Source organism: Zootoca vivipara, chromosome 15 (genome assembly GCF_963506605.1).
Source record: "Zootoca vivipara chromosome 15, rZooViv1.1, whole genome shotgun sequence".
NCBI classification, from domain to species: domain Eukaryota; kingdom Metazoa; phylum Chordata; class Lepidosauria; order Squamata; family Lacertidae; genus Zootoca; species Zootoca vivipara.
Genome location: NC_083290.1, coordinates 7,102,496 through 7,124,883, shown reverse-complemented (window position 1 = coordinate 7,124,883; position 22,388 = coordinate 7,102,496). Strand labels below are relative to the sequence as shown.

At 48.2% G+C, this 22,388-nt stretch overlaps 1 protein-coding gene across 2 annotated transcripts in view; it reads right to left on the bottom strand.

The window, feature by feature from the left end:
* Positions 1 to 1,254: 1,254 nt before the first annotated feature.
* TADA2A (transcriptional adaptor 2A) overlaps positions 1,255 to 22,388 on the bottom strand; it is a 34,380-nt gene continuing 13,246 nt past the window's right edge. For both annotated transcript variants that reach the window (XM_035139678.2, XM_035139679.2), the window contains exons 10-16: positions 18,773 to 18,816; positions 16,092 to 16,202; positions 11,563 to 11,634; positions 10,000 to 10,132; positions 8,681 to 8,724; positions 4,866 to 4,939; positions 1,255 to 1,687 (exon numbers count right to left, since the gene is read on the bottom strand). In XM_035139678.2, the coding sequence (XP_034995569.1) occupies positions 1,502 to 1,687; positions 4,866 to 4,939; positions 8,681 to 8,724; positions 10,000 to 10,132; positions 11,563 to 11,634; positions 16,092 to 16,202; positions 18,773 to 18,816 (664 nt within the window). In that variant the 3' untranslated portion in view covers positions 1,255 to 1,501. The remainder of the gene's footprint in view (positions 1,688 to 4,865; positions 4,940 to 8,680; positions 8,725 to 9,999; positions 10,133 to 11,562; positions 11,635 to 16,091; positions 16,203 to 18,772; positions 18,817 to 22,388) is intronic.

The window sequence follows — 22,388 nt, the reverse complement described above, 5'->3', positions numbered from 1 at the left end:
CCCACCCTGTGGAATGCCCTCCCACCAGAGGTCAAAGAGAACAACAATTACCAGACCTTTAGAAGGCATCTCAAGGCAGCCCTGTTTAGGGAAGCTTTTAATGTTTGATGGATGTCTGTATTTTAATATTTTGTTGGAAGCTGCCCAGAGTGGCTGGGGAAACGCAGCCAGATGGACGGGGTATAAATAATAAATTATTATTATTATTACTATTATGATTAAATTATTATCACTGGGCCAGACTAAGGTCTCACATTCCATTTTCAACAGTGGCTGGACAGATGTTTCTGGAAGCACCTAAGGCTACCCATGTACAGTGCTGGAGGCTAACTCTGATGGCTTGTCTTTGGCATCCGATACTCCAAAGTATACTGCCAGAAAAATTGGAAATATTACACACACACACACACACCTAAGAGATGCTCCAGTATTGTGGTGATGGTACACCTGCAGCAGGGAGCGGGTCCTTCCAGATGTTTTTGGACTCAAACTCCCAAGCCCAGCTATGGTCAGGGATGATGGGACTTGTAGTTCAACAGCATCTGGAGGGATCTGTGATCTGAAGCGCCATTCATTCATTCATTGCTTGTTACCACCTTATGTACCTGCTATTGCTCTTCAGTCCTGCACAACTCAACATTGCGGCCAAGTTTTACTCAGAGTAGACCCATTTGAATTAATAGAAACAAGTGAGTCACACCCGTTATGCTTAATGGGGTCTGCTGCGGGTAGGACTAGCATTGGCTACACTCTCCTTTCCCCTGCCGGCCCATCCTGAACCAGGCATTTAGGTCTGGGCAAACTTACGGCCTACAGACTGGAGCTACTTTAGGTAAGGCAAGCACATTTGAACAAATACTCTGCACGTGCATGATTTTTGCACGCAAAACAAATCTGAATTCTTGATGCAGAATTTAGACACTTTCAAAACAGATGATGAATAACTCTTATTATGTTCCAAATGCCTTCCTAAATTGACATGCCTCCCTCTCCCTTTCTGAATGGTGTAATTTTAGAACGGTGCAACTTGGGCATGTGATGCAGCTTTTAGCTCCTCCGGCACGTGCCGAGCCTCTTGAAGCAAACAAGTTTTAAAAGGCAGGAGCCTTCGAGCTGGAAGGGGAGAGGCGAGCGGAGCTTCTCCCTTGCTTGGCTCTCCCACACAAAAGCTGAGCACAAGATGCGTTTGGGAGCCTCCGCTCAGTGCTTAAGCTCTTCCTGAGTGCCAAGGCAAAAACAACAAAGAACAACCCCTGCGCTTCCATCCTTTTTTTAATCATTGCAAGAGGTGTGAAGGCCCACTCCATACTTTAATAATAGCTTACACGTCCCACAGCTCTTCCCAAAAGTTCATCGCTGCAGAATGCCAACAAAACATTACATAGTACAGTTTAAAACAGGATGGAGAAGCCAGCCTCCGTAGAGAGCTCTTCACCATCCTATCCACCATTCAGCAAAACGGAGGGTCTTTGAGTCCCAGCAAAGGCTCCCGCTTCCCCCTTCAAGCTTTGGAGATGTATCCTTCCCGGATAAGGAAGTCGTAGATCTTTCTGGTTTTGTTCACGTCGATCTTGATGAGGGCTCGTGCCTGGGCAAGCCTCAGGCCCCCTTGCTTCTGGCACTCGTTGACTAAGGCCGCTTTGTACTCCAGGTAGGCTCCGGGGACCAAGCGAACTACCTGGCAGAGCTGGGAGAGAAGGTCAGAGGTCACACACACCCCCGTCAAACATTTCCCCACCCTGCCCATCAGCTTCCTCAAGGCTGCACTATCTCGGTAACCCTTCCAGGTAATAAAAATCCAGGGGGGGGGAAAGCAGCCACCCAAAAATAACATGTAGATTGATTCCAGCTGCAGAATGGGGAAATGGAGTGTGGGGAGATAGAACACAAGAGTTGGGGAACCCTTTTCTGCCCGAGAGCCGCATTCCCTTCTGGGTAACCCTACCGGGGGCCATGTACCAGCAGTGGTCAGGGCCAAGGGCAAAAGGGCACAGAGCAATGAATACGGATGTTGTATTTTGTGCAGCAGGCTTGTTTCTATGCACCTCTTGCCCACCCTCCATCCAGATAAGCAGAAAGCATTATTAGAATCCCTCATCCTGCTTCAGCCAGGCACAAACGCTCCACGGGGTTGCAAAGCAAAACCCGCAAGGGGTGGAGTCTGGGCTTGGAGGGTGTGGTTGATAAAGGGGAGTTGGGCTGTCTTTGGCCTCTGGGCTGTGGCTCCCTAATCCTCAACTACAGCGTTCTAGACACACCTTCCCAAGGCAGGTGCCTTTCAGCGAGTCATTACAAACGGAGCGCTCCCAAAGGCATGATGGGAACCACACATGCCCTCCAATAATCCAAAAAGGCAACATGTTTATCATCCGCCGAAGGTGGGCAAAACCCAGCCTTCTACATCTCTGCCTGCGTTTGTGTGCATTGGCAGGGAGGGAGAAGAGCTTGCTCCTTCGCAGCACTAGGAAATATAACCAACCTGGGGCGAGGGGGCTAGCAGTGACTGACGGAGCCTGATGGGAGACATGCCAATAAGGACAGCTGTCTCTTAATCCCCCGCAGTCAGGCCAAGCCTGCTCCCTTTGATATCTTTTCACAAAATTGGCACTCGGCTCTGCCCAGCGGTAACAGAACCAGAAAAGTTATGCAGAGCAAGGCTCTGCATGCGGGAGTTCTTAAATCCTGGAAGTTTATTACCAAGGCAAACCCCCAGCCTCTCCCGGAGACTGAAATGGGGCTTCTGCAAAAGGCCTGCAGTCCAATTTAGCATGGTGGCAACAACAGCAGCAGCTGGTCCCCCAAATCCAGCTCGCCTCTGATGTTCCCAGTGCTATATAATGACACCATTGGAGACACCAGCTGCTTATTTCCCCTGCTCCTCCTTCCTTTTAATAAGGAAACACTCTGCCAAAACCTCCAGCAGGAACGAGACGGCAAGAGCAGAACGTCTCAGAGAAACGCAGCTCCTTCTCGGTGCCGCAGACAAGGCGGCTTCACCTGTAACACAGGAAGGCACCCAAAATGCCAATTTAGTAGCTAACTGGTGGTCTGTTTTGTCGGGTCGGGAAAGCTTATGGGAAAAGGCTGCACATCTAAGATTTGCCTGGGAGGAGCAGAGGAAAGCAGCCCCAAAGGGAATTGGTGTTATCAAGTGGCCCCAGAGAAGGGCTGGAGAAGTATTGTTAAAGTCTCCTTAAAACAAATCCTGGCCCTTTTCTTCTGAACTTACCCTCAACTCTTCTTTTTGCACACCCCCCCCCCACACACGTAAGGCAACACAGACACATAGATCCACACTTGGGTACACAAGTCTTTTTTCAATTAGCTGAGCTGTGGTGGAGGTATTCAGACCCTGTTTGCAGATGCTGGAACAGAAAAAGGTGCCTCCCACAGAGTGCCTTCCATTGGTCTGTTTAGCTCAGTGTTGTCTACGTTGAGTGACTGCCAGGGTTTCAGGAGCAGGGGTTTCTCCCCCTGACTTGCCTGGAGATGCTCGGGCACTTGAACCTGGGACCTTCTGAGTGCAAATCAGATGCCCTGCCACTGAGCTAGAGCCCTTCCTTAAAGGGCTCTGGTAACTTACAAATGCAGCCCTCCTGGCTGAGATCGGACAGGCCCTGCCCCTGTTGAACTGCTGGTGCCTGGTGATGACTTAAGTGTCCATCTCTTCTATTTTACGGTTAACCTTAACCGATTTTATCCTGCATCCCTTTTGTATCCCTCCTATGCAGTGGTACCTCGGGTTACAAACACTACAGGTTACAAACGCTTCAGGTTACAGACTCCGCTAACCCAGAAATAGTACCTCGGGTTAAGAACTTTGCTTCAGGATGAGAACAGAAATTGTGCTCCGGCTGCGCGGCGGCAGCAGGAGCCCCCATTAGCTAAAGTGGTGCTTCAGATTAAGAACAGTTTCAGGTTAAGAACGGACCTCCGGAACGAATCAAGTTCTTAACCAGAGGTACCACTGTGTTCCTATGGCACACTGCTTAGAAATTGCATTACTGTACAGACATTGTGTAAATAAAGTAAGTGTGGGGCTAATGACATTCTCTTAAGAGTGTCACCCAGCAATATAATCCTATACATAACTGACCCACAGTCACAGGCAAATCTAGTTGCACACTTGCGGTTTTGTAACGGTGGGCAACATTACAAAGAATCAAGTGAACCGGTAATTAGGGCAGCCTTGTAAACAAGCCCATGGAAGTTACTAGCCTGCTAGCAGGTGGTAGAGGGTTCAGGCACTCTGTCCCTTTTGCAGCAGCTCACTGACAACCTAGGCTGTGCACAGAGTAGGGGCTTTGCTCCCCTGCCAGCCTGCTTTGCTTCCATGCTGAGTGCAGCAGAGGGGAGAAGCACTCTGTGCCTCCTCGGCAAGGCTGCTGCCTCCCATGCGCAATTCTACACACTCACCAGCATGCATCTCCTCACTGCCTGTGGCCACCAGGATAACTCTGAAATACTAGAGCAAATGATCCCTTGCAATGTGTGCCTCAAACTCTCGTTGCAATAATTTCACGTCTTTCAGCCAGAGCAGGTTTTGGTGGGGAGGACTGTGGCTCAATGATAAGAGCCATCTGCTTTGCCTGCCGAAGGTCCCAAGTTCATCCCCAGGTAGGCAGAACCGTACCCTTGCCTGAAACCCTGGAGAGCTGCTGCCAGTCAGTGTAGACAATACCAAGCTAAATGGGACCAATGGTCTGACTTGGTAAAAGGCACCTTCCTGGGCTCCTACGCATGCCCCGCAATTGGCTACCTGCGTTGTAACTGTTTTTGACTGGGCTTATGGTTTACTGTTGCCCGAGAGGCCGATGGCCCTTTAAAGCTGCGGTTCCCCCAGACAGCCTCTGTTCCCCATTTACCTCTTTTTCTTTCTCATTAAGTTTCTCTGTGCCTGGGAGACCAGTGAGGTTCAGTGGCGGTGCGCTCCTTCTACCTGCGGGGAGGTAATAAAAGCAGAATAAACATCCATCCACGGTTAGCAAGGAGCTGGTGGCTCTGAAAATCAACCTTTGCTGTTCCTGAAAATGCTGCGGCAGTTGGAGGGTGGGTGGGAAGTCAGGATAGTCAAAGTGGTGCCTGTAGAGAGCATCAACTATGGTTTCCAAAGTTGTTATTTTTTTTACTCCTTTGATTATTACAGTATCTACAGTCCTAGTGTGCTATTTTGAGAGCACCAAAAAGACAAAAAAACCCCACCACATTAGCCTCTGATGCACGTGACGAAGGTTCACTGACATTATAGTACCAATGCAGGAAGAACAAAAAATAATGCTGTGGCCCTTCAGATGTTGCTAGATTGATTGATTGATTGATTGATAACAGGGTGAAACTCCTGTTCCCCCAGAGCACTTGTCATGTGGGCTGGGGCTGGTGGGAATTTCGAATCTGACAGCATCTTGAGGGCTGTAGGATCCCCACCCCGAAAGAGATGGCGGTGGCGCGGAAAGGATTTGAGATAATACATAATATGCTGTTGTTTCTCCCCAAATCTGTTTTTGAGTTGTGTCAGAGGGTCGTCGTGGCTACTCTAGAGTAAGTCCGCTTGAGTCCAGTTTGTCTTCAAAGACGTTTATTGTGCTAATTATTTACAGTGTAGAGACAGCCTAAAACATGACCTCTCATCCCGAATCAGAATCCGGCAATGGCGTACGTCCGTTCCTACGCCAGCAAAGTAGTCGGTGCACCCCAAAACGCCTCCCCTGTGACCTGCGTCGCATCGCACTCACTTCTTGCGCCGGAAGGAGCAATGCCCTCTCAGTTTCCTCCCTGAGCTGTCGGTGCCCTGGCTCTGCAACATCCCTGAGCCTCTGTCTGCATCTCTCCGCCCACTGAGCTTTCCTCTTGTTCCTCACTCTGATTGCTCTCTCCCTCCAAGTCTCTTCCTCCCCCTCTGGCTGCTTCAGAGCCACTGCTGCTCCCTGTGCTTGGCGAGGTTGACGTCAGGATGATGGGGGCTGGCTCCCTGTAGGGAGTCACTCTTACAAGTTGTCTGTGCTTTTATGAGTTTGACACAGCTTCGACCTCCGTGTTTCGGCTAATAATATCTTAAAGTTCATGGGGGATGATCCACAGCTCAGGCTCAATCCCAGGCGTCTCCAGTGATGAAGGGTTTCAGGTAGCAGAGTAGTGAGACACAGATGTCTGAGAATGGAAGAGAGCTGCTGCCAGTCAGAGCAGACAATACCGGGCTGGATGGACCAGTAGTAAGTAAGACACTCAGTGTGCCTTGCACTTTGCATTGTCTATTTTTGGTTCCTGCAACAAGCCTAGGCACTGTACCTTCCTGGGGATGGGAAGTATAAGTCAGGTTTAGGCAAAAGCAGGTATAATGGGAGTGGAGGAAGCCATTGGTGTGGGAGAGGTTGGAGGGTTGGAATGTTTGTGACTGGGAGCCTTCAATAAGGTGTCTGGGTTGCTGGAGAGCCAGTGTGGTGTAGTGGTTAAGAGCGGTAGACTCGTAATCTGGGGAACTGGGTTCACGTCTCTGCTTCTCCGCATGCAGCTGCTGGGTGACCTTGGGCTAGTCACACTTCTTTGAAATCTCTCAGCCCCACTCACCTCACAGAGTGTCTGTTGTGGGGGAGGAGGGGAAAGGAGATTGTTAGCAGCTTTGAGACTCCTTAGGGTAGTGATAAAGCAGGATATCAAATCCAAACTCTTCTTCTTCTGTGACCAAGATGAGGACTCTCAAAACTCATGGGGAATAAGATGCCGAATGGGCTTCAACATTTAATCTACTGTACTTGGATTTTGCTTTATATCAGGGACTGTGGCCCTCTGGATGTTGCGGATTCCAACTCCCATCAGCCAGCATGGCCAATGGTCAGGGATGATGGGAGTTGTAGTCTGGCGACATCTGGATAGCCCAGGTGTCCCCCTCCCCTGCTGTGCATAATAGCTTTTGATTGCAAGCTACTCCAGCCTGTGGGACTGAGCGGGATAAAAATCCCTATCAATGTGTTTATTTACTCAGCAGTTAAAAGCCCCACTGAGCTCAATGGTACTTAAGTGTATTTACCAGGAAGTTAAGTGCCGCTGGGTTTTCATGGTATGCAATTCCTGGCAAATGTGCTTAGGACTGCAGGCAAAAGCAGGGAAGTGCAATTTGCTCAGCTGCTTAAGTGGGGATTTGAACCTGGCACATTCAGCTGTCAATGCAACAGACTGCCCTTCTCCCCCACCCACCCCAAAAAACCTGAACCACACCTAACCCTCACACTGGGCAAAGTGGGGCAACTATGGGTGACTGGGACATGTCTATTAGGCTCAGCCACCTTTCCTCTGAGGCGTGCAGCGTGGAAAAAGTTACAGGCTGCAGAGCTGAAAACCAGCTGTCAAATATTGCATACGGACCACTGGTTTGGGGAAAAGACGGCCGAGGGGCCTCTTCACAGGAAGGCGCAAATTGAGGAGCTGGAGACAGCTCACAGCCCCTGTATGCGCAGGCAGCCACACGCTTGATTGCAACATGTGAAGTGCTCTTTGCCATGGGATGCCATGACTGAAATAAGTCCTTGTCAAGCCAGGACTGAGCTTGTGACCCTGGAAGAGAAAGGTGTGTGTTTGTGTGTGTGCTTGTTCTCCCAGCATTCTGTTTTGGCTCATTTATTGTATTCATTCTTGCATCTATATCCCAGCTTTCCTCCAAGGAGCTCAAGATGCTTCTCACCATACCTGTCAAGTCTCCTGCTGAAAAATGCGGAATCAGCAGCGGCGTGGCACCGGAAGTTGCATAGAAGCAACTTCCGGGGCCACTTTTCCCATGTGTGGGCACCGGAAATTGGGCAGAGCGGCACCGGAAGTCGCTTCTATGCATGCTCAGAGGCCATCTTGGTGGTGGCCGCCGGGCATGTGCAGAAGCAACTTCCGGTGCTGCTCTGCCCGATTTCCGGTGCCCACACATGGGAAGAGCGGTACCCAAAATGGAGGCTCCCTGGCAGGTAGGAAATCTGGGGGATTTCCGTGATTTTTCTCCATTCGGGAGAACAGTGGGAAACCGATTAAAATCCGGGGGTTTCCCGCGAAAAACGGGATACTTGGCAGCTAAGCTTCTCACTCTCTCCAGATTATCCTCACAACAACATAGTTAAGGAGGTCTGGCTGAGATTGTGGTCACCCGGTCAGCTTCAAGCGGCTAAGTGGGGATTCGAACCCTGGTCTCCCAGGTCGTACTCTAACCAGCACATCATGCTGGCTGCGAAAGATTTGGGAACATAGGAAATTTGGAAGCCTTATACTGAACTCATTCTGAATTGCCTGAATCGATTGGCAGTGGCAATCCAGGGTTTCGGGCAGGGCTCCTTCCTACAACAGCTCTGCCTGGAGATGCTGGGGAATGTTGTTCTATAGACTGCGGCTTTTCCCATGAGTCAATAGACCTTCAAAGGACAGAGGTTTCCTATCCCAGGGGTAGCACCTCCGAGAGGCCCCTGCTCTGCTGCGGTTTGACTGGTGGCTTTCCGATGCCTGTTTCCTGGTCAGCAAGGAGTCTGGGTGGGAGGAATCAGCAGTTGCCCAGCATGTGGCAACCTAGTCCTTCCTTTTAATAGTAGGGTGTGGTGTGGGATTAGTAGTGCATTAACTGCTAATGGGTATGGCTTGCTTTCCCCATTTCTAACAGCACTGAAACTGGTGCAAGGGCTGGAAATGTGGGCGGGCCCTGGAAAACACTCACCAGAAGTTGAGGTCACCGGGATTGTGGGACTTAGGCCAGAATCTCTGAAAATGAAATTTTAAAAGAAAACGTATTACAAATTAAGCCTTGTGTGGCACGAGAATGGGTCACGCACACATTTTTTCCATGTGTGAAAAAGCCCCCCCCCCTTTCAATCTCAGCTGAGCTATTTTATACTCCCTGGGCCTGACTATCTCGTGCCCTCTCGGTAAGGTTGGTCGGCATTACAAGGACAGCCCTTAAATGGGCAGACCTCTGGCCTATAGTCTAGCGCTGCAACCCCCCCCCCCCCCCCCGTGCGAGTGTATGGTCTGCCTGGACGAGCAAGCTCAAGACAAGCAGTGAGGCCCGGATGGCTGAGGATGCCAGCCTTCAATGGCTCGAGAGTTGCCATCTTTGGGTTTCTTGGCTTGGGGCGGGTGCCTCAGGACTTTCTGGTTGCCTGCATCAGCGTTACTGAAAGGCAGGGTTGTGACAGGCAAAAGTGCAGGAAAGGGCCCGGAATATATGGTAGGGAAGACATGGAGATTTCATGAAAAGAAACAAGTTATACTGGAAAGCACGTGGGCAATGCCTGCTGAATGCTCAGAAGTCAGAGAATGGGCTAAATAAATAATAATAATAATAATAATAATTTTGGCACAGAGTATACAGGGATGCGGGTGGCGCTGTGGGTTAAACCACAGAGCCTAGGGCTTGGTTGGCAGTTCGAATCCCCGTGACGGGGTGAGCTCCCATTGCTCGGTCCGGTCCCAGCTCCTGCCAACCTAGCAGTTCGAAAGCACGTTAAAGTGCAAGTAGATAAATAGGTAGCGCTCTGGCGGGAAGGTAAACGGCGTTTCCATGCGCTGCTCTGGTTCGCCAGAAGCGGCTTTGTCATGCTGGCCACATGACCTGGAATGCGAGATGAGCGCCACAACCCCAGAGTCGGTCATGACTGGACCTAATGGTCAGGGGTCCCTTTACCTTTACACATGTTCCTGGTTGGCAAGGCTTATCCTGGGTTTTCCCAGAATAGGAGCTCCCACCTGGGTAGGAAACATGAATTCCTGCTTTACCAGATTTATGTTCTTAAAGTCGCTTAGCTCCACCTTTCTTTCATTAACGAGAATATTGGGCCTAGGCAGATATTTCATGGCAAAACTGATACAGAAGGTCCTTAAAAGCAGATTCAACCACTTACTTTTTTGTAGTATGCCACACCCACACACCACCCTCATTTGCTTATTCTGGGTTTACGAAACAGCTGCTCCGTGCCAATTCTGCTCTGGTTTTACTAAAAACAACCACCTCCAAACCCTCCTTTTTGGTCGACCTACATGTCCGCTTGCCGGCTGAGCCACTGCTGACAGGCGCTGCTGTCCTGGATGTACTGGAGGACTTCGGAGAGCATCGTGCGCTTCAGGCACTCCTCCTCGCGGGTCTTTTTGAGCCGGTCATACGTTCTTGCACCTGTGCCAAGAAAACAGGCCTTGATACGGCTCACCAGACAAGCGAACTGCCACAGGCAGCTGACCCATGCTAAGAAGGCAAAGCAGCTTTTGGCAATTTTATTGGACCTAAGTAGCCAGGACCCATGCATTTCCTATGGCTCTGCCCCGAGAAGGGCTGATGTTGGATACAAACCATATGTACGTTAGATGTCAAACGTGGTAGATGTTGACATTCACCAGCAAGTCCTAACGCTGTCGTGCTGGGAAATCCTAGCATTTGCTAGTTCTAGCCGCAATAATTTACACGCAGAAACTTTTTCTGCCTGAGGGCCGCATCTCCTTCAGCACAGTCTTCTGGGGGCCATAGTGGGCAGGGCCAGAGGCAGCGTGGGTGGGGCAATGAATGTATTTGGAGGCTGGGAGTTGTACAGTAGGCTACATTCCACACATATACATACCCCTCTCCTCCATCCAGGGAAACAAGGCATTATCAGAGTTCAAGGACACATTCCAGCCGGGCAAAAGCACTCTAGGTGCAAAGCAGCCAGGAGGTGATGTGAGCTAAGGGGTGTCCCAAGGGCCAGATAAAAGAGGCTTTTGGGGTGTGTGATTTACATAACCAGCTGCAAGAGCCAAGGGTCTCTCATCCTGCCAGTGAATTACTGACCTGTTGAGATTGGAGTGAGCTCAGGGTTAGTTGCTCAGGGATAATTTGTCACGAAAACCAGCTTTGCTTAGGGGTGGGGTGGGTCTCGAATACCCGAAGGCTTAGAACAGGCACCCCCAAACTTTGGTCCTCCAGATGTTTTGGACTACAATTCCCATCTTCCCTGACCACTGGTCCTGTTAGCTAGGGATCATGGGTGTTGTAGGCCAAAACATCTGGAGGGCCGCAGTTTGGGGATGCCTGGCTTAGAAACTCCTGATTCAAGAGACAGCTAGGCTAGGCTTGTCCTGTCTTGTGAGCAAGATCAAAAAGCCCAAAGCAACCGCTCAGAAGCCATCTTGGCATGAAATGGTGTATAAATAAGTAAACAAACAAATAAAATGATTATGATACGTGAGCTTGTTTGCTGACACAGCAGAGAGGTTTGCCTCTCTCCCTGCTCCCCCCCAAAGCAGGAAGCTAGACTCTGATGACAAGGTAGGTAGACATTGTCTTCCCTCTGATGAAGGGCACTCCTGCATTCATGAGTCAAACAGGTAATTCCCCAACGCAGTCAGAACTGGTCACTGCTGCAGAATCCAGCCGTATGCCTTGTGGGGCATTCCCTAAATAATCAAGGGATTCAAAGCAGTTCAAATTGCTGCTTGCCCCAACCCCCAAAAGTACAACGGGCTGACATGCAAATGAACATATTTCGGATGGACATTACTTACGATACGTCCTGCTTTGAATTAAGCGCCACAGCAGCCCAGCCATAGCTAACTTATTCAGCAAGTACTTACTGCAGAAATTGGTGATCCCTGCTGTCCTGTACTCCTGAAGTCGTTTGATTTCCCTTCGCAGCTCAAACTCCACTGGGTAAAAATAACAGAGACATATTTTTTTTATAAAAAAGGGAAAAATAATAATAATTTATTATTTATACCCCGCCCATCTGGCTGGGTTTCCTAACAATTAAACATTAAAAGCCTCCCTAAACAGGGCTGCCTTCAGATGTCTTCTAAAAATCTGGTAGCTGTTTTTCTCTTTGACATCTGATGGGAGGGCGTTCCACAGGGCGGGCGCCACCACCGAGAAGGCCCTCTGCCTGGTTCCCTGCAACTTGGCTTCTCGCAGCGAGGGAACCGTCAGGTCACCCCCTGGGTGCCCTATCCACTACTACCGTATACAACCCTGGCTCTTTGTACGTAACATGGTAGCTGGAGTCGAGTCTGGATCCCTCAGAATTTCAGCCCTACCAAGTTTCTAGCTGTCTTTTGAAAAGGCATTTATTTATATTCATTATTTGTTGCAAATGTGGGGAACACGCCCCCCCCATGTATACAGGGTAAACATATGTGAACAAAGGAACTCAGATCTACAATGCTTCCATTGGGTGAGAGCATCCGTGTATGGTGGGGAGATGGGGACAGGCAGACAGGCTGAGACAACTGCTGAAGTACTTTAATGCAACAAGTCTCTCGAAAAGCTGGCGTGGGAGCCAAGTGGCTGCAGACATGTTAATGAAAGTGACAAAGGGGAAACCAGGTCTCTGTGAGCCTGAGAAGAGAGATGGCAAAGCCCCAGGGAAGGTAGATCGGTGATGCCAGAAATGTGACCCAAGTCCGAGCTAAAGGTAAAGGTAAAGGGACCCCTGACCATTAGGTCCAGTCGTGACCGACTCTGGGGTTGCGCGCTCATCTCACATTATTGGCCGAGGGAGCCGGCGTATAGCTTCCAGGTCATGTGGCCAGCATGACAAAGCCGCTTCTGGCGGCAAACCAGAGCAGCACATGGAAACGCCGTTTACCTTCCCGCTGTAGCGGTTCCTATTTATCTACTTGCATTTTGACGTGCTTTCAAACTGCTAGGTTGGCAGGAGCTGGGACCAAGCAACGGGAGCTCACCCCGTCACGGGGATTCGAACCGCCGAACTTCTGATCAGCAAGCCCTAGGCTCAGTGGTTTAACCACAGCGCCACCTGGGTCACAAGTCCGAGCTAGCCGTCTTGAAAGAGGATTAGGCACCAGTGTTTGGAAGAGCAGCTTCTTGTAAAACCGCTTGAAAAAAACTAATTTCAGATGTGGGAAAGAGTTTTTCATCCTGAGGGCTGCACCCCCTTCTAGGAACCATGTGCCAGTGGCGAGGCAGTGGGGACAGAGGCAAAAGTGGGTGCAGCAATGAATGTAAAATTTGCCTTCATACACTAGGCTAATTTCTACACACACATCCTTCTCTATCCTCCACTGGGCAGAAGTGTTGTCAGAACTCAAGGGCACATCTGTGGGGTGTGAACCACGGACAGTGAGGGGTTTGGTCTGAGGAGGGCCAGACAGAGAAGCCTGGGGGGGCACATTTGGCCCCCAGGGCTGAGGTTCCCCACCCCTGCGCTACACATTATAGAATATGGTATACCCTTATGAGTGACGGTGTGCAAAAGCTAAGAGGGCGAGTTGGAAATTCCCCAGTTTCTTTTTGGCAAGAAACTGAGCTGAGGTCCCAAGGCTAGCCTACCTCACAATATTGTAAGGATAATCTGGAGAGGGGGAAAGCCATGCATGTCACCTTGGAGGAAAGGTGAGATATAAATGTAATAAAAAAAATTAAAAATGGCTTTATTTGTAAACTGCTTGAAGGTTTTTGTTTTTTTTAATTGAAAGGCATATATAATTATTACATGTGCCTATGAAGCACACTGAGTTCTCTGAAGTGCTATATAAGTGCTATCTAGAAATTCTAAAATTATTATTATTACCCTTAATGTTTATTTGCTTCCAAGCAATTAATGGCGATGCCTCAGGGAAAGAGGGAAGAGGAGAGCCAACCAACCTATTGATTGCTGCATTTTCGGATACATGAGCAGCACCTGTGCTTGATCATGTTAAGGGACATTATGAGCTAATTGTTTTGTTTTTTTAAAAAAAAACCTTTCTTGAGTAACTAATTAGAAAAGTTTCAGATCTCAACAAAACCACAACTATGCAGAAACTGCCGCTCCCATTTCTGTGGAAAGTCCCTGGCGCGGAGCACAGAAACAGCTTTGAAGTTGTTGATGCTGGCTGGGAGTTCCATCAAACAGAAATAAGAGGAAATGTAGAAGGGAATAATCGTTTACAACTGCCTCTTGCTGGAATGCAGAGAGGCCAATTAAAGATTGTTAATTATGCAAACTAGATGATGGAAGAGTGAGGCACCTTTGAAAGGCAAAGCCACCGACAGGATGCCGAATCATGGGATCCCCCTGACTTGACACTTAGTGGCAGCCTTGTAAAAATCTTGCTGAAATTCTGACAGCAAGTGCTTTCTGGGTCAGATTTTCTAATAATAAAACAACTCATTGGAGGGCTGGAAAACTCCTGAAGTTCAGGAACCTCTGAGTTCCTCATTTCTACAGCTGCTTCTGTCTCATCCCTCCTCCCCCCCCCCAAAAAAAGTGACATTCACATGCTTGGGGTGGTTATCTGCAAAACTGAATATTTGGTTTCCGTGAGGGTAGAACTATTTCATATATCCTTTTGCAGCAGAGAACAGAGCCTTGTTTCCTTCCGGGTAAAAGTGCAGAGACTTGGCTTCATTGTGGGTGGTTCCTTTGTGCTGATGCTATTCCTTATTCAAAGCCGAGAACAATTAGTAACTGTACTTGAATGAGGGCCAGCTTCTCTGCTCTGGACAACTGGGTTAATTTCACAACACCTTGCACAAGATGTTGTGTGTGTGTGTACATGTGTCAGCAACTACTGCCCAGAAACCTGTTGCTTTGTTCCAGGGACATGAATCACAACTGCGTTATATGCATGAGAGTTTTGCTTCAAGACATGAAAAAAACAACAACCACACAGATATTTGCTGCATGCTAGCTTGGGCAAACAAAAAAAGCAAATATAGCTGTCACAGTCGGAACAAACTTGTGAACTGCATCAAACCAGTTACTGGGGGCAAAGCAGAAGGTTTTGATCCCTTCCCTCAAGTATCTGTTCAACAATGACAGAATAGGTTGTGTGTGATCATTTCTCCCAATCCATTTTCTTTGCTGATCTCCTGTCCTAAAAGAAGGGGTCAGGAGCTTCTGTGGCCAGCATGGCCAATAGGGTCAGGGATGATGGGAGTTGGGAAGGCCTCCTCTACACACCGTAGTCTTCCTTACGAGATGCGCTTTTGGAAATAAACCTTAAAAAGCCCTTGGCAGACTTTGCGGTCATAAAACAGCCTGTAATAAAGCTATTTGTAATACCACTTTTGATCTTCTAACTGGAATAGCCAGACTGGTGAGTGTGCTTTATACTTAAGATGCTAAGGACCGGGCAGGACACGAACACACATCTGTCAGCTTCCAGATGTTGCTGGGCTTCATCTCCCATCATCCCTGACCATTGGGCCAGGCTGGCTGGGACTAATGAGAGCCGGAGTCCAGCAACGTCTGGTTGCCCACCACCATGCTAAAAGCTTGGTGAGCAGAATCCATCACTCAAGCAACGAAATGAAACCAAATCCCATGCACCAAATATTTTTTATGCGTGCCTACATGCGTGCCCTTAGGTTGCTGGTTCATTTCTGGCTCGAAGGACCAGAAGGACCAAGGTGGCGCTGTGGGTTAAACCACAGAGTCTAGGGCTTGCTGATCAGAAGGTCGGCAGTTTGAATCCCTGCAACGGGGTGAGCTCCCGTTGCTCGGTCCTAGCTCCTGCCCACCTAGCAGTTTGAAAGCACGTCAAAGTGCAAGTAGATAAATAGGGACCACTCCGGCGGGAAGGTAAACGGCGTTTCCGTGCGCTGCTCTGGTTTGCCAGAAGCGGCTTTGTCATGCTGGCCACATGACCCGGAAGCTGTCTGCGGACAAACGCCGGCTCCCTCGGCCTATAGAGCGAGATGAGCGCCGCAACCCCAGAGTCGGACACGACTGGACCTGATGGTCAGGGGCCCCTTTACCTTTACCCCTTACATGCATGCCCACACCCACCTGTCCTTCTTTTAAGGGCTTGGCACAGCTCCAAAGCTTGCATCCCCCTATGGCAGGAGTGGAGGACCTTCAGCTCTCCAGATGTTAACGAAATACAACATCCCAATGGCCAGGGATGGTGGCAGTTGTCGTTTGGAAACATCTGGAGGGCCAAAGGTTCCCCGCACAGGGGCTGATTCAATAAAAAGGTTTCACAATTTCCTGCCCTTTTTTACTGTACCACAATTGCAGCAGAAACTGTATGTGCCAATGATATCTGGGGAGGGGGACTTTTGCAGCTTATATAAATGGAGAGAATTCATGCGTGATCCCTAGCACTGTGCAACGTGAAAGAGGAACACAAGCGTGAAAGACAGAAGACCAGGTGATGCCTACATGCGTGACTTTCTATGAATTTGTCGTGCTCCGTTGGCCCCAGGATCCTTGCAAAGCGCCTCATGGTCTCGTAAAGATCTTGAACCTCTTTTGGGTACCTTCTTTCCAGAACTGCAAGACAAGGGGAGGAGACACAGAAAGCTGCTTTCTTAGCAAAGGAGAAAAATGCAGATTCAAAGGACACAACATGAATGCGACGCGGCTTCTTCTCGGGTAGAGTCCGAATGAAGTATGTGCAGGTCAGATAGAAGTGATTGTGTGCTTAGCTGAAAATTCCCTATTCGTGGCTTTTTATTCTTAACCATTCTCCTTAAATGGGTTCTCTCCAGGGCTCTGGTCCGTTTTCCAGTGGTGGCTGGTGCCCAAGGGACTGGTGGGACAGAAGGCAGGGAAGCCACAGGTTAAGTGGAGCCAGAGCCAATGATAAGCCAATGACAAGAGCTTATTCCAGTTTTGCCCTCCTCCTCCCTGGTTTCTACAAGAGAAACCCTGAGACTAAGGAGGAGGAGAAAGCAGGCAGGCAGTGGTGGCACCCCCTGAACTGGCTGTGAGCAGGCTGGCAAGCAGGTGGGGGCTGGCTGAGGGAGGGGGGGCTGAGTTGGTGGGGCAGTGTGCCATTTCCCCTAATGGATCAGCCTCCAGTGCTATTTTCAATCACTGAAATGCGTTCCATGGTGCTAGCCTGCTTGTGTGTTCATGTATCTACCTGTAGAACCCCTCCTCTCAAGACTCTTAAAAATTTGCAGGTGTTCAGTTCAAGCAACACCAACACAACATCTGGTTGTGTGGGGCACAGATATTACAGCTTGCAAGCATGTAGATGTCGGGGCTGCAAGTTATCAGGAATGGATTCACATTTTTCTCCTTAGCAGAATCCATCCATTCTGGGCCGGTTAGTACCGAGATGACAATCCCAGCAGGCCAAAGGTGTGGGTGACCATAGTATGTGGCTATTGGATGTTTTGTCTCCAGCTTAATAACAACAGTTACAATAATAACAAAAATACATGTGCATTTTAAAGTAGCCTTTTTGAAAAAAATGGATTAATATGCTGCTGTTGCATGAGCTTCTAGTGGCCTCCCATCCAAGAATCATAGAGTTGGAAGAGACCACAAGGGCCATCCAGTCCAACCCCTGCTAAGCAGGAAACACCATCAAAGCATTCTTGACAGGTGGCTGTCAAGCCTCCGCTTAAAGACCTCCAAAGAAGGAGACTCCACTACACTCCTTGACAGCAAGTTCCACTGTCGAACAGCTCTTACTGTCAGGAAGTTCTTCCTAATGTTTTGGTGGAATCTTCTTTCTTGTAGCTTGAATCCATTGCTCCGTGTCCGCTTCTCTGGAGCAGCAGAGGCTGATAAGATCCCACCAATCCTATAGCCATATACTACCGGCGGAATCAGAGGCACTATCCTTCTGATACCAGTCACTGGGTGACTAAAGCAGGAGAGAGCTGTTTTTCACATGCTTTGCTTGCCTGCCTACCATAAATGCTTAAAGCCCTAAACAACTCAGGCCCCAAGTATCTGAAAGACTACCTCCATCTCTACACACCTTCTCAGGTGTTAAGCTCTGCAGAGGGGTGGAGTGAGCTCTCTTGGTTTTTCCGCCACCCTCAGAAGTCCAGGAAATGGCACCCCCTGGGGACTTTCTCTGACACAACCCCAAAATAGAGGCACACCCAGCACCCTCACTTTACAGCTTTTGCTGTGCAATGAAGCTGCACCTCTTTATCCTGGCCTTCAACAAAGTATTATTATTATTATTATTATTATTATTATTATTATTATTATTATTATTAATACCCCGCCCATCTGGCTGGCCTTCCCCAGCCACTCTGGGCAGCGTCCAACAGAAAAATACAATACAATAATCTATTAAACATTAAAAGCCTCCCTAAACAGGGCTGCCTTCAGATGTCTTCTAAAAATCTGGTTTTTCTCTTTGACATCTGATGGGAGGGCGTTCCACAGGGCGGGTGCCACTACCGAGAAGGCCCTCTGCCTGGTTCCCTGTAACTTGGCTTCTTGCAACGAGGGAACTGCCGGAAGGCCCTTGGCGCTGGACCTCAGTGTCCGGGCAAAACGATGGGGGTGGAGACGCTCCTTCAGGTATACTGGACCGAGGTATGTTTGTTTTGCAGGACCCACCTCTTCTGCCGAAATTTATATTGTTCTTATCTGTTTTTATAATTGTACATATATTGTTATAACCCAGGCATCCCCAAACTTCGGCCCTCCAGATGTTTTGGACTACAATTCCCATTATCCCTGACCACTGGTCCTGTTATCTAGGGATCATGGGAGTTGTAGGCCAAAACATCTGGAGGGCCGCAGTTTGGGGATGCCTGTTATAACCTATCCTGGGAGCTTATGGTGAAGGGCAGGCAAAAAACAATAATCATATATATATACCGTAAGTGAATAAAATGAAATAAGCAGCTGGGTTGGACACTGTGGGGAAGAAGATGCTGGACTAGTCAAGTTTTGGGTCTGATCCAGGGGAGCCCCAATGCTGCAGAGTCAGAACGTTCGCTGGAACCACTATTTGCCCCCAGAGGTAATTTCACAAACAGAAATAGCAACACCAAGGTATTTAAAGGGTGAATCAGGCAGCATACTTTCAGACTAATTTTAGCCAGGCAGCAACAACCATTAAGGCTGATAGCCAAGATACTCACTCTGGAACTTTCTGAGATTGATGAGCCCGTGGTCTCTTATAATTCTGTAATTGAAAAAGATACAGCCTGAATTAGGGCCATTGCCCAACTATAAACAAGCAATCCTGCAGCAGAAAAGTTATCTAGGGAATTCCTAGAATCTCCTCGTTAATAGTATTTTCCAGGAAAGGCTAGGCAAAGCTTCTTTTAAGACTACAGTCGTACCTTGGAAGTCGAATGGAATCTGTTCCGGAAGTCCGTTTGACTTCCGAAACATCCAGAAACCAAGGCATGCAAGCTCCTGCAGCCAATTGGAAGCCACGGAACCTGTGTCGGATGTTCGGGTTCCAAAGAACGTTTGCAAACCGGAACACTCACTTCCGGGTTTGCGGCGTACGGGAGCCAAAATGTTCAAGTCGCAAGGCATTGGACAACCAAGGTACGACTGTACTTATGGACACTTCAGCTGTCTTCAGGGCATGGTGAGAGGGAGCCAGCGTGGTGTAGTGGTTAAGAGCAGTGGACTCGTAATCTGGGGAACCGGGTTCGCTTCCCCTCTCCTCCACATGCAGCTGCTGGGTGACCTTGGGCTAGTCACACTTCTTTGAAGTCTCTCAGCCCCACTCACCTCACAGAGTGTTTGTTGTGGGGGAGAAAGGAAAAGGAGATTGTTAGCCGCTTTGAGACTCCTTAGGGTAGTGATAAAGCGGGATATCAAATCCAAACTCTTCTTCTTCTCTAAACAAGCACCAGAGTGAGGTGCTAGAATCCTGAGGTGGCAGCATGGAAAGGGCTGTAGCTTAGCGGTAGAGGGTCTGCCTTGCATGCAGAAGGTCCCAGGTTCAATCCCCAGCATCTCCAGGTGGGTCTGGGAAATGCTCCCTGCCTCAAACCTGAGGAACTGCTGCCAGTCAGTGTGGGCAATACTGAGCTAGATGGTCAAATGGTGAGGCAGCTCCCTACATTCCCATGACTGCGACAGTTCAGTCTCCAAGGATGGAAAACACGATTTTTAAAGTTCTTACCCATGTTTTGTTTTGTTTTTAAACTGCATCCAGTTTTTTTTTTTAAAAAAAAGTACCTCTCCTGTTGTGCTAGATTTCTGCTTGCAGGGATTTTTTTTCACGTGAGAGAGCATTCAAAAATGTGACACCTCCTTACATGCGTGCAATTCAAAGTGATATCGCACATTCCACTATCACATGCTACTGTGTGGATCAGGCTTCGGGGTCTAAGATGACACCAAGTCCATGAAAGCAGCATATATCTACAGGCTTGTAGGCAGCCACTCCCTTGGTTGACTATAGCAAACAAAACTGCTTCCACACGTGCTCCCACAACCGTAAAGGCACAGCAATGATAGCTCTGCCCCGTGTTTGCACAGAGCAGCACTATGACTGCCCATGGCATTTCTCTCTCTTGCTAGGAGAAGGCCCAGGTAAGGAGAGACTGGGGACCAAACCTGTTTTATTTATAATTCCCAAAACAGGCCAAAACTTCTTGTTAGTCTTTGCTTTTGTGCACACTTCTATGGAGATATGAAGAGCAATTGTAATGATATATAGTTATAGAAAGAGGTGCATGTTAAAGAGACACCCAACTGATAAGTAAGCAGAAAGGCAGGCTTTGGAAGCAGTTTTGATTTGCAACGCCAAGAGGGCAGTGGGAAGGTATTTATAAAGCTTTTATGTAGCTTGCAGCTTTCTATAAATAGAGGCAACGTGATAGCACGGAAAAGGCGCAAACGTTTTTAAAAGCACCAATTTGGGGACATCCTTTAGCAGGAGCTGCTAATTAATTCCTACCCTACATCATATTCTACTGCATGACTTAGCCTCGGAAATAGATTCCAGGCCTGAGGGCCTGGCATTTCCTTACTCTGTGTTTAAACCGTACAGAATTACCAGTGTTATGACACTTGTAAGTGCACATGACGTTTTCTTACCTCTTTATTCCTGACTGGATAAGCTTCTGGAATGTTTTAATTCAAGTTTGATTTTAACATTTTAACCGAATTTTATTTTTATTGTGGTATTGTGGTATTTGTAGACTGCTAAGAGTCTATAGTAGTAGGGTGGTACAATAAATTGTATAAATAGATTTTTTAAAAAACCCAACTATTTGGGCAGTTGTGTCCTGCGTGGGACGCCCTGTTCCTTGCCTTCCTTCTACTCCGGGCTCTCTCAAACCTGATGGGACTGTGCCATGCTTGTGGATCTAGTGATGACTTTTTCTTTTTCTCAAAATTTTTTTCCTATGGCACAAATGGGTGAACTTTTGCCTATTAATGACTAAAATGGGGTATATTCCGTTGAAATATTAAAAAAGGTCACACACAAACCGTTTTAAATTGTTTTTGCATGCCGTTTTACCATTTCATAAAATTGTATTAACAATTCTATATATATATCGTATCAAATTTGGACACGACACCACATTCCACAATGGGGAGTGTTCTTAGCAACATAGGGTATACAAATGTCACACCTGTGCAAGGTAAAAGTCCCTTTTTTGGGACCTCAAAACTCAGCCAGCAGACACTGCCGGACATGCTGGGAAAAGAACCTACAGGAGAGGTAGCAAAACATCGTCCTTTATACTGTTACTGCAGCTGAAAAAAGCCTCCTTGTGTGTTTGATGACCCTATATAATGTTGTATATATGTGACTCTAAAGCTTGGGTTCAATTTTATATCTGCTTACAGTGACTTCAAAAATGGTCAAAAAACTGATAAATAAAAATTTTAAAATCATTTTGTGTGTGAGGTTTTTTTTATCAAATCTCTTTGAAAGTAAGCTCATCAAATTATGATACAGGGAAATGAGGTTGTAAAAAAGTCATCACCCTAATACCCACCTCTCTAAACCTAGAAACTTCACTGGACGTCCCTGCCTGCGTTTTACACCCCCTTGTGCGGCGTTTCCTCACCCAGGTCCAAGTTGCATTACTCCTATTGGCAAAGCTCAGGGGTAGAGCATCCTGCCACGCATGCCGGAAGTCTCATGGTTTGCTCCCTAGCACCTCTTCAGAACACTGAAGAGCTACTGCCTGTCAATGCAGACAGTACTGAGCTAGATGGATGGGAGCTTCCTATGTTCCTCCCTGCTCCCTCCACCCAACTACCTACATCCCTGGTAGCACGTTCAGCCTGCCAAGGTGGGATTTACTCTCGCCTTCTCTGCTGGGTAGCCCAGTGTGTGGCAGCTGCGAAAATGGCGAATACCAAACCAAGGATCAGAAATGACTTGGGACCCAAATATCTGAGACCTCCTCCTTCCCTACAAGACCTCCTTGGGTGTTAAGATCAGCGAAGGTAGTTCTGCCACCCTAAGAAGTTCAGGGTTGGTGGCATTCTCTGTTGTGGAATTCCCTCCCCACAGATATGCACCTCACATCTGTATTATATAGCTTTTGGCAAATGCTGAAAATGCCTTTTTTTTCACCCCTGGCCTTTGGCACCTGAGATGTGTGCTTTTGGGACCCACCCTATTCCTGTAACTTGATTTGATTGTAGTGAATTGTTTCACCTGCGCAGGGATCTGCTGGTGGAGGGCAGATTATACTAACAATCCCGCATATACCCTAATGGCAGGATACAAATCTATGATGCGAACACACTTGGAACTGTCCACAGTTT